The following is an 11,740-nucleotide window of genomic DNA, read 5'->3' as shown; positions in this document are numbered from 1 at the left end:
GAGATACAGAATCTTGTCCATTCTATCTTTTGTCTATGCATATTAAACTATCAGCTTTGGTAATATAACACAAGAATGTTCTCTTGTTCACTCTTTTTTGACATGCATTAGCTAGTTAAAGTGCTAGTTTGATTCAACTTGGTGGACCCAAAAAGACAAAAAGCAATTCAGTTATTTTTTAGATAAGATCCTATAATTAACTTGGAATTAAGTGCAGTTTAGGACCTTCTGTGAGAAGATGAGCAAGCAGGAAATAAATGCAAGTGCATGGCGGGATTGAAACCTGGCTATACCCCTTGGAAGATATCCACACAACTCCGTAAGCTGAAGCCTAGACATTAGCTCAGGAGCTTACACGTCTTCAGGTCTCAAGCGAGCTTAGTCATCATGCGAGCGTGGTCACCAAACCACCTCCGTAACACTCTCTCCCTCCCCCCCTTGACGTCCCCCTCCATGGGAATACCGATTCACATCACTGCCACAGTGTGACCAAGGCAAGATCTCAACACTGAGAGGACGTGTAAACTTGCTATGCTAACGCATTGGCATTTCCTCAGGGAGCTAACAGATGTCTTCAGGTCACTCATCACACCAGTGTGGTCATCCAACCACCTCCATTACACAAGGCAAACATGAATATACATTTGAGTTTTTTCCTTCATCAAGCAGAATTTAAATGTGCTTTCATGCTTCAAATGTGTAAGTGAATCATTGGTGAAAGCATATCCTGGGACAGTGGAATCTTTAGTTTACCTGTGTCTTCCTCTGTCTGGGTTTGGATGAACATACCTTTCTTTTAAATAATTGGGCTTCCAACCTCAATGGCTATATATTTCTTATAATGCCTGGTGTCTCGTTCAGAAGAAGCTGGCGTTAAGAGAGCAGTTGGTAAACGTTGAGCTTCACCCTTCAATGGTCCTTCCGTCTCTAGGTCCTTCCATCTCTGTAGTCCTTTTTACTGTAGGGCTTGTTGCCTAGGATACTGTCCATCTCATGCGAGATGGAGGATGATAACTTTGGAAGAACCTGTGGGAGAGAGGAGACCGGTGACATTTGTTACACAACGTACAGGACTTGGTTTGTTACACACCGTACAGGACTTGGTTTGTTACACAACGTACAGGCCTTGGTTTGTTACACAACGTACAGGCCTTGGTTTGTTACACAACGTACAGGCCTTGGTTTGTTACGCAACGTACAGTACTTGGTTTGTTACACAACGTACAGGCCTTGGTTTGTTACACAACGTACAGGCCTTGGTTTGTTACACAACGTACAGGCCTTGGTTTGTTACGCAACGTACAGTACTTGGTTTGTTACACAACGTACAGGCCTTGGTTTGTTACACAACGTACAGGCCTTGGTTTGTTACACAACGTACAGGCCTTGGTTTGTTACGCAACGTACAGTACTTGGTTTGTTACGCAACGTACAGTATTCAACGTACGTACTTGGTTACAGTACGTTAGGCTGTTGAGGCATCTCACCACTTGACACCTGAGATTAACTTGTTTTTCTTTTACTTTCATCACTATAACCGTTGCTGCTGATACTGTGTTACATCATTATGCTAAGAGATAATGATAATAGGGGAGCTAATCATTTTGTTTGTCAAAATGTAGTTATGGTTCCGATTCGAACCGAAAATCCCAATTAATTTTTCAAAATAGCTAATATATGTGTTGTGTAACACATACTGTACTTGTACGTTAAATTTCTTGTACGTTCTCTTTTCTTTTTTCTCTTTTTTTATGATTTATGGACAGTCTGATTTAGTGAAACTTAGATATAGCAAACTTAAAGACGCAAATTATTTTGAAAAGAAAATATATGCAAAATTGTAAGCCTAGATGTTACACAATGCTTATATTAGCTATTTGAAAACAATAAGATAGGAACAAATAATGGGGAATGTTTTACTTGAACTGGAAGCTCAACAAACTATAGTTTGATGGCGCTCTTCAGAGCCCTATACTTTTTTTGTAAAATATTTTTGTAAATTATGTTCAGGACATCAAGCGTTCCGGGGTACACACATAAGGAGTTTTTGGCCGGTTTTGGCACGATTTTTGGATGTCTGAAAACGACAGAAAACGAGAGAAAACGCCCGATTGTCAGATGGATCTTAACATTTTCCTATAACAAAATCCTGTGGTGTGAGGTGTGTTAAGAGTCAATTCTCTTCAATTGTGCAATCAACTCTCAACTCTCAACCTGCTCGGAAAATGGGCGTGGGGAACGACAGATTCCGGACTCTCTAGTCTCGTTCCCCAAGCCAGAAATCTCGCGTGAACCCATCCTTTTAATATTGCCTTTAAATTACAAAATAATTAAATTAAGATTATATAATGCTTAAAGCACTTTGAGCCGCAACGTTTGCAGGAAAAGCGCTATACAAATAAAGTTAATATTATCTAACCTAGTACCCTGACTGACCTGTACGAGACAACCATGTGCGACAGGGCAAATAAAGTGCAGAAAAACGAAAAGAAGAAGTCAGCTCGCTTCTTGATTGGGGAGCAGGGTTGCCAGATGGGAATGACATTTTCCACCCTAACCACAGTCTAAAACCGCTAATTCCACCAAACAATCTGGCAACCCTATGATTTCTGGTCGGAAGTATTGAACGCATTTCACATTTACGATTGCCGGCCACGCCCATTTTCCGAGCAGGTTGCCAGGAGAGTTGATTGCACAATTGAAGAGAAGTGACTCTTAACACACCTCACACCCCAGGATTTTGTTATAGGAAAATGTTAAGATCCATCTGATAACCGGGCGTTTTCTGTTGTTTTCAGACATCCGAAAATCGCTGAAATCGCTGAAAATCCTTATGTGTGTACCCCGCTTTAGGTAGAAGACCTTTAAGGGGATGTTTCTCTGTTAAAACAGTTACCTATAGAAAAGACTGGATTAAAGGTGTGACAATGCAGACTGACAGACAGACAACGCATGTCAAAATCAAAGGTCACATAGATGATGGAGACAATATATACCTCCTTACATTCATGATTTTAACACTGTTTTACACCGTCATGTAAAACTGAACCAGACTGTGCTGCTCAGATATTTTCTCACGATTCTTCTAGAGAATTATTCTTCTAAAGCGGGGTACACACATACGGATTTTCTGCGATTTCAGCGATTTTCGGATGTCTGAAAACAACAGAAAACGCCCGGTTATCAGATGGATCTTAACATTTTCCTATAACAGAATCCTGGGGTGTGAGGTGTGTTAAGAGTCAATCTCTCCCGGCAACCTGCTCGGAAAATGGGCGTGGCCGGCAATCGTAAATGTGAAATGCGTTCAATACTTCCGACCAGAAATCATAGGGTTGCCAGATTGTTTGGTGGAATTAGCGGTTTTAGACTGTGGTTAGGGTGGAAAATGTCATTCCCATCTGGCAACCCTGCTCGCCAATCAGGAAGCGAGCTGACTAGTCAGGGTACTACGTAAGATAATAATAACTTTATTTGTATAGCGCTTTTCCTGCAAACGTTGCGGCTCAAAGTGCTTTAATCATTATATAATCTTAATTTAATTATTTTGTTATTTAAAGGCAATATTAAAAGGATGGGTTCACGCGAGATTTCTGGCTTGGGGAACGAGACTCTAGAGTCCGGAATCTGTCGTTCCCCACGCCCATTTTCCGAGCAGGTTGAGAGTTGAGAGTTGATTGCACAATTGAAGAGAATTGACTGTTAACACACCTCACACCACAGGATTTTGTTATAGGAAAATGTTAAGATCCATCTGACAATCGGGCGTTTTCTCTCGTTTTCTGTCGTTTTCAGACATCCAAGAATCGTGCCAAAACCGGCCAAAATATCCTTATGTGTGTACCCCGCATTAGATTATCTTGCATTTCCCAGCATGCTGTAACTCTCTCAAGGCCAGATGAACTGGTTCAAAAATCTGTTGCCAGATACAAAAACAGCCCGTTGAGGAAAGGACTGGAACAGAGGGTTAGGTATGCTCGAATGCCTTTAGAGTAGTATGTTCAGCAAGAAACTTAAATGACATGTTTTGTGAAACCCCAGAGACCGACATTAACTTGTCGAAAAGTGGGGTAAAGTGGGGCAGATGATGAACAAATACACACACACACACGCACGGACGCACGCACGCACGCACGCACACACACACACACACACACACACACACACACACACACACACACACACACCAGGGGAGGCTGGTTCATTAGGGGCAATTGGACAATGCCCCACCAAAGGGAGAAGAGAGAGATTTTTTTTCTATGACTTCTAGACAGTGTTGCTTCTGAATATCATAGTCCAATCAGCTAGTGTTCTGTGGAGTATATCATAGTCCAATCAGCTAGTGTTCTGTGGAGTATGTTCCAATCAGCTTCAAGTCCCGCCCCTTTCAGTGCAACTTTCACTCTACTCGAAATTGCACTAGGCTGTTCTCGTAGACTTGCATGTAAAATCTATTTTGGTAACTTCAGGCCATTCGGTCATTTGTCTATGGGGTTTTGGGACATGCACAAAGAATCGTACGTGCTTACGTCATGTCATACGGCCGGCGTAGCTTTAGACGAGCTAGCCAATTAACCTACATTTCAGATCACGTTCGTTCACCTGCTTCACCATGGCTATGGCGGCTAGTAATGTTCTGAACAACTCGGTTGAATCTTTAAAAGAAACACCGTTCAGCTGTCGTAGCAACCAGGAGAAATTAACAGTAAAGGAATTAGGACCACCCAGACCAAATTTAATTATAAAGCAAGTTTATACAAAGGCAGGGAAAATTGGAAAATCGTATAACCGAGGATTTACGAGGGGTTGGTATGAGAAGAAAACATGGCTAGCGGGATGTGAAGTAACAAATGCGTTGTTCTGCTTTCCCTGCATGTTATTCCATCAGAGTGCGGACGCATGGACAAGTACAGGTGTCACAGACATGCACCATTTGTCTGAAAAGGCAAAAAAACATGACCTGTCAAAGCTACACATGGCTAGTTGCATGAAGCTTCAAGCATTCGGGAGGGTCGACATTGCCACACAGTTGGATGAGAGCTACAGGGTCGCTGTGCGTCGTCACAACGACGAGGTGAACAAAAACCGACATATTCTCTCCCGTCTGATTGAGTGTGTGAAGTTTTGTGGGGTGTTCGAGGTAGCTTTGCGGGGGAAAAATGAAAATGACTCGGGTTCCGGCAACCCAGGGATTTTTCGTGGACTGGTGGACTTGGTGGCATCGATGGATGAAGTGTTTGAGGAACACTTGAAAACAGCAACAGTCTTCAAGGGAACGTCAAAGACTGTGCAGAACGAGCTGTTGGATTGTATGCTGTCAGTCATCAGGGAACGGATTATGGAGGAAGTGAAGTTAGCCAGATTCGTAGCAATCCAAGCAGATGAGTCCACGGATGTTTCTACACAGACTCAGTTGGTGCTTGTGCTGAGATACATAGACAGGAACCATGCTGTCCAAGAACGTTTTTCTGAATTCATCCCCATCTTGAATGCAACGGCCGACTCGATCGCTACTGTACTGCTGGAGAGACTTGGCAGCCTTTTCACTGAAGAAGAGAAAGGTAATGTCGCCCCCTCCCGGTTGTTTCAGTATTAAGAATGGAAAATTATGTTTATTTATTTATTTTGTGTTGTTTCAATATTAAGAATGAAAAAGTATTACTACTGATGATACTGAAATAATTATTATTAGTGTAGCGTTCCCGTACGGGGCCTGTTAACAGCTCCTCCCTTGGTGTTGTGGTTAGCGAGCCGAGGCCAGCGGTTATAGTGCTTATTTCCACATTTTCTTTCACACCCCATACTTTTGACAGATCTGCGACACAATCCTGGCCCACTCCAAAGAAAGGTTTTCTTTCACCAACCACCTTGTGAGTGCCACGCTGCTCCAAGGAGAGATGTTCCAACAGCACTGCCATGCATTCCCTGTTGAGGCTCTGAACACCACTGTCAAGGCATACCCCATGCTGAACCAGGTGAAGCTCAAGACTGAGCTGTCCCTTGTCTATGAGAGTGCTGAGTTCAAGGGCTGCTCTGGTGCACTGGCACTGTACCAGGTTCTACACAGTTACAACCTCCAGGAGACTTTCTCTGAGACTGTAGCTCTGTTGAACATCCTAATTACTACTCCCATGACAACAGCTGAAGCTGAGAGGTGTTTCTCGACCCTTAAGAGAATCAAGAACTTCCTGCGAAACACAATGGGCCAGGAGCGCCTGAATGCACTGGCCATGCTTTCAATGGAGAGGGAACTAGTCAGGAAGATGCCTGATTTTAATGAGAGGGTCATTGATTGTTTTGCTGCTTTGAAAGAGAGACGAGCTAAATTTCAATACAAGTGAGCAGTATGTATGCCGTCCATATTTTGTATTTTGTAGTATGTAAATAGTTTTATCCATCCATTGCACATTATCAGCCCCTGTGCCACTGCTCTTTATCCTGGATTTGCTGCACCTAAAATAAAATATGTGATAACTGAATACCAATGGCTGTGAGAGTCAATTTATTTAAGCCCGCTGATTTAGGTGAATTTACCCTTGAACGTGTCACCTTAACCATCAACGCAACACAGAGAGATTTGGCAGGAGCCGCCACTGACACACACACACACACACACACACACACACACACACACACACACACACACACTTCACCCAAGAGAAAGGGTTTTCCCTATCAAGCTAAAAATAGAGGGTTGCAATCCACATCTAAATAGGATAATAGAGCTGGGTTGTGCCAACATAGTTTAACATTTAAACTGGATTAAATCAAGGTTTATGTACTAATCCTGTTGCACCAAACTTTAAACCTATCTTAAATGTAGTTAACAATTAATCCTGGTTAAATCTGAAGTTTTTAGCTTTGCTAATCTCAGTTTAATTTCCATTTAAACCTAGATTAAATTCAGGTCTGTTGCACCAGTAATGTTATACCTAGTCTAAAGAGTTTTTAACAGTTATATTTAAACCACCAATGGAGGAGGTTTATGTTAGGTCTATTTTTGTGTTATTGACAAAATGGCTGCATGTCTTCGCTGGATGGGAGTAGAGGAAAGAGTTTCTTACAGGACAATTCAAGACAGATGAATTAAAACCCAATTAAAACCCAATTTTATAACCGTTTTCCCCACGGTATAGATTGTTTACTGTCATATACCTCAGTGGAAAGATTGGACTAGCAATCAAGCATGGAAGTGAGAAGAACTCAGTGAGAGGAACCGCAGTGCCACCACTTCTCCAGCTCCTATAGCTTTGAGCTTTTATGCTAAAATGCAAAGAAATGCTAATGCAAAAAAAAGAATTGTTTTCAAATGGTAGACAGGGATCTTTTTTGGAGTTTCTCAAGTCCACAGTCTGCAGAATTGTCAGAAATAATAATAATAATAATAATAATAATAATAATAATAATAATAATAATAATAATAATAATAATATACCATGCCATCGATTTAACACAAGCTACCACCTGTCAATCAGAAACTCTGCAAGTGATATCGGGATATTAGATACTGTACTCCAGTTGAAAACAAACATTTGCAAGTGACATGCCCCCTCCAGTGGATGCTTTAACAGGTGCTGGAGAAAATCCTACATTTGAGCAATTAAGTAATTTAATACAAAATACAATCAAGATAATTATGATAATGATTAAAATGTTTGTTGAAAAGAAAAGGCATAATAATAATAATAACAATAATAATAATAATAATAACAAATGAAGAAATTATTTTAGCTAGTCTAAAATGTGCATTGTGACACCGAAGTTTGTCACAACTAAAATGTATGTAGATTTAGTATGTAAACTTTATCTTTAAAATAGTGCTAAATCACCTTGATAAGGTCACTGTAAGACATTGTACATGTTGGACCTTTAAAGGAAAAGACAATCATATAATATGAAAGGCATACATGAATATGAAAGCTTATTTAAAACACAGAAACATCAAATGTCCTGAAAACCAAATAAGGCAGATGTTCTGTTCTCTAACCTTAAGGCATCACTAGAAGCTACTGTATTCAATTACCCTTTGCACTGACCTTATGAAGCTTGTCAAGTCAAAGCCTTACAAGTGAAAGGTGACAAGCTATGGCCATCAGCTTGATGTTTTTCATTCAAGGGTTAGGAAAAAAAACAAATAAACTGTATACTATCAAACGGATGACACAGTCATATGGGATAGATATAATAAATACCAAGTTATGTAAGAGTTGATACTATGAGACTTTGTAGAGTATTTTGAATATTCCAATTTGTGTGTGTGTGTGTGTGTGTTCACCTGTATTGCTGCTAGGTTCTCCCTCAGTTGCTCCCCACTGGAAGCCCCCAGCAAAACAGAGCTCACCCCTTCGTTCCGCAGACACCACGCTAAAGGAGGGAGGAAATACCACAGGCTCATAAAAGAAACTATAGGGATACACACAACAACGCTGTGTGTGTGTGTGTGTGTGTGTGTGTGTGTGTGTGTGTGTGTGTGTGTGTGTGTGTGTGTGCGTGCGTGCGTGCGTGCGTGTGTTTATGTGCGTGTGTCTATGTGAGGAAGTAGGTACACAATTCAGCACTGATAGCGTCAGGGGAGAGGTTGATATGGGAGCTTAATACGTACAGTATGTACAGTATGTAGAGAGAGAACAAGGGACAGAGAGAGAGAGAGAGAGAGAGAGAGAGAGAGAGAGAGAGAGAGAGAGAGAGAGAGAGAGAGAGAGAGAGAGAGAGAGAGAGAGAGAGAGAGGTCAATGGACCCATCTGTGCTTGCACTCTTGAGATGTGCCAAGGACAAGATGTGACTCCATAGGGATTTGGACGTGGATCTTCCAACAGTGGAAAACCCAGGGCTGATGAAACAATCTGTGTCAGTGTATGTATTTGTTTGTGTGTGTGTGTGTGTGTGTGTGTGTGTGTGTGTGTGTGTGTGTGTGTGTGTGTGTGTGTGTGTGTGTGTGTGTGTGTGTGTGTGTGTGTGTGTGTGCGTGTGTGTGTCTTCATCTGAAGCAGTTGTGTTATTATGAAAATGTGCTCTTTCATACAGGGTACTAAACCCAATGACTTCAGGGGAGCCGAAACACATGTTCAAGCAATGTGACATTTCCAAATGAAACATTTGATCATCAGATGTTCAAACAGTTCTAACCGGGCAGACAAACAAACATTGAAACTAAAGGGAAAAACGTAGTCACAGGCAGACCTGACGGACGGACGGACAGACAGACAGAAAAAGAGAGAGCGGCAGGGCCGTTTTTTCCGTTACCGATGGCAAGCTGGGGCAGAGTGCAGCCCAGCCGCTCGGCGATGGCCTGCAGCTCTTTCAGCTTCGCCTGCTGACGACGCCCCTCCTCGCTCAGGATCTTGTCCTTCATCCACTGGTAACCCTGCCACGGACACACAGCACACCTCGCTCAGGACTACAGTTCCCAGAATCCCACAGCACACCCTGTTCAGGACTGCAGCTCCCAGAATCCCACAGCACACCCTGTTCAGGACTACGGTTCCCAGAATCCCACAGCACACCCTGTTCAGGACTACGGTTCCCAGAATCCCACGCCACACAGCACACCCTGTTCAGGACTACGGTTCCCAGAATCCCGCGCCACACAGCACACAGATTTAGGACTACGGCACTCAGACCCTGCATCCCAATGTTCCTGCCTTTTCCTTGAAGTGTTCACGTATCCGCTAGCCATTATGGAATTAAAAGCACATGGTGGGTGTACCCATGGGATCTTACACCAATCCTATGCTTGTTAATCCATGTGGGCTAGTGGATGAGGCAGGGAATCTCTATATACCCAATACAACCCTTCCCCTCACGTGGAACACAGATACCTTGACTTTTCCTGGGAAAAAACGAATTACCCAAGCAGCTGGCTAATATGTACTGTAAGTGAACGACATAGAGACTTATCCCAGCCTCTGGCTATCTCAAAAACGCAGGCTTCTGTTTCTGGTGTTCGTTTAGCGATTGCACATAGGTGTTGACATAATTTGCTAATTTCCACCACTGGATTGTGTGATGTATAGGGAATCCATGCCATCGGATTGCTTCATTTCAGGGCAATCTGTTAAGAAGATTCTGATGGGGGAATACTGGGGAGGAGAGCTAGAGGGCATTTTCCAGCACAGATGGAGTCGACTTCTCCAACATCTGGTATTACAATACGGACCTGGTGTGACATGGGTTCAGAAGAAGCTATATTAATGTATTGGTGCTTGGGGGATGGAACTACAAGAGAAAAAAAACAAGTCGAGAATCACTTGGCTGACACGCTCAGAATCTCAATTTTAAATCAATTAGGTGCAACATTCAACATGTAACATTCAAGCTTTCTAATGGTTCTATATGACTTATGTTGACCATGTGTAATCGGTAGGGATCACTGTTTTGGTCCCGAAAAAAAAACCTTTCTGACATGAAGTGTTGGGTTTGTTTACAATTGGCGAGGAGGGGTGTCCTAGGGGAGTGCAACCACCGACTCTCCCTCTGATGGCTGCCTCTTAAAATTGAAACACAACAGCTAATTTCAGGGAGTTATATCCTTTTTAGGGAGGATGATGTTGTTTGGAACTTCAAACTGAATTTCGCCGCTATGGCCAGAGGTGGCAAATTTCCAACAGACTTAGGCTCTTTCAATTCTGATGGAACTCAACAACAACAACAACAACAACAACTTCATCAACAACAACAACAACAACAACAACAACAAAAACAACAACAACATACTGTATAATGCCAACAAGGGTGTGCAGGGCTAAAACAAGTGGACTTAAAATTATGAGACAACGAAATCCCACATAGAATGTGGTTATGGTCGGCCAAGTGTTACCTTTAGTGAGGCTCGTGAGTAAGGGGGTACCCCACTGTCGTACTTCCCAGAGATGATCCCACACGCCAGCGGAGACCACGTCATGGCACCCACACCTGCACCAATAACAACAACATGGAGATGGTAAAGACGGTCGCTGTGTTCCTGGGGCCCGTTCCACTAAGCGAGATTATCTTCTAATCGGCGATAATGTTCTAATCGGCGATAATTTCATCTTGCGTTCGATTCCATCAATGTGGCTCAAATAATTCGCTATGCAACCAGTCCTTTTGAGTTATTCTGGTCGCGAGCAGGTTTAGAGGTTGGTTTAGGTAATACGTGAGTCAACATTGTCTCAAAGGCGGAAACTATATCCCGAACGACAGTTCCGTCAAGTGTCTTTTAGGAAATATTAGTTCCCACTTTTTACGAGATAGATAAATAGATAGTTTGACTGTGTGATAGGTTGGTGCAGTGGTTAATTCAGCCAGCTAGAGTTTCAAAGGCTGCGGGTTTGAGACTTGGTTTAACTTCACGTTTCTTTTCTTTTTTTTTTACATTTAACCGAAGCCTTCATGCAAATCGATTTACAATAAGTGAATCATCTATCCATCAGTAATCATAAGAAAACATAATCTATGCCAAATCCAGGGTCCAGTTGAAGAACATAATTTACTCAGAAAGGCTTCAAACACCATTGTAATCGTGTCAGTTCTTGTAAATTAGCCTGCACCATCATTTTATAGCCTATATACTTACTATTACCATATTTTAGATGAGATTTTAGATTAGATTCAGACAACGAAATGCAATAAAAAGTGTGTCTGAAGAGGGATTTGAACCACCGTCTTAAAAGGACGAACAAATAATGCGGCAGCGGTCAATACCACCCATCGTGACAATATGACGGGTTATAGCCTGCTGCTGATATTACCACAGTAGTA

General features: G+C 42.2%; 1 protein-coding gene across 1 annotated transcript in view; it reads right to left on the bottom strand.

Annotated features, from left to right (window-relative positions):
- Positions 1-927: 927 nt before the first annotated feature.
- LOC308160428 (voltage-gated potassium channel subunit beta-2-like) overlaps positions 928-11,740 on the bottom strand; it is a gene marked incomplete at both ends in the record, with an annotated part of 119,061 nt that continues 108,248 nt past the window's right edge. Inside the window, 4 exons of the mRNA XM_080534342.1 lie at positions 928-1,026; positions 8,276-8,364; positions 9,245-9,365; positions 10,818-10,912. Coding sequence (XP_080390468.1) covers positions 928-1,026; positions 8,276-8,364; positions 9,245-9,365; positions 10,818-10,912 — 404 coding nt within the window. The remainder of the gene's footprint in view (positions 1,027-8,275; positions 8,365-9,244; positions 9,366-10,817; positions 10,913-11,740) is intronic.

Source organism: Nansenia antarctica (genome assembly GCF_963989245.1).
Source record: "Nansenia antarctica genome assembly, chromosome: 6".
NCBI classification, from domain to species: Eukaryota; Metazoa; Chordata; class Actinopteri; order Argentiniformes; family Microstomatidae; genus Nansenia; species Nansenia antarctica.
This window is presented reverse-complemented; position numbering and strand designations above follow the sequence as displayed.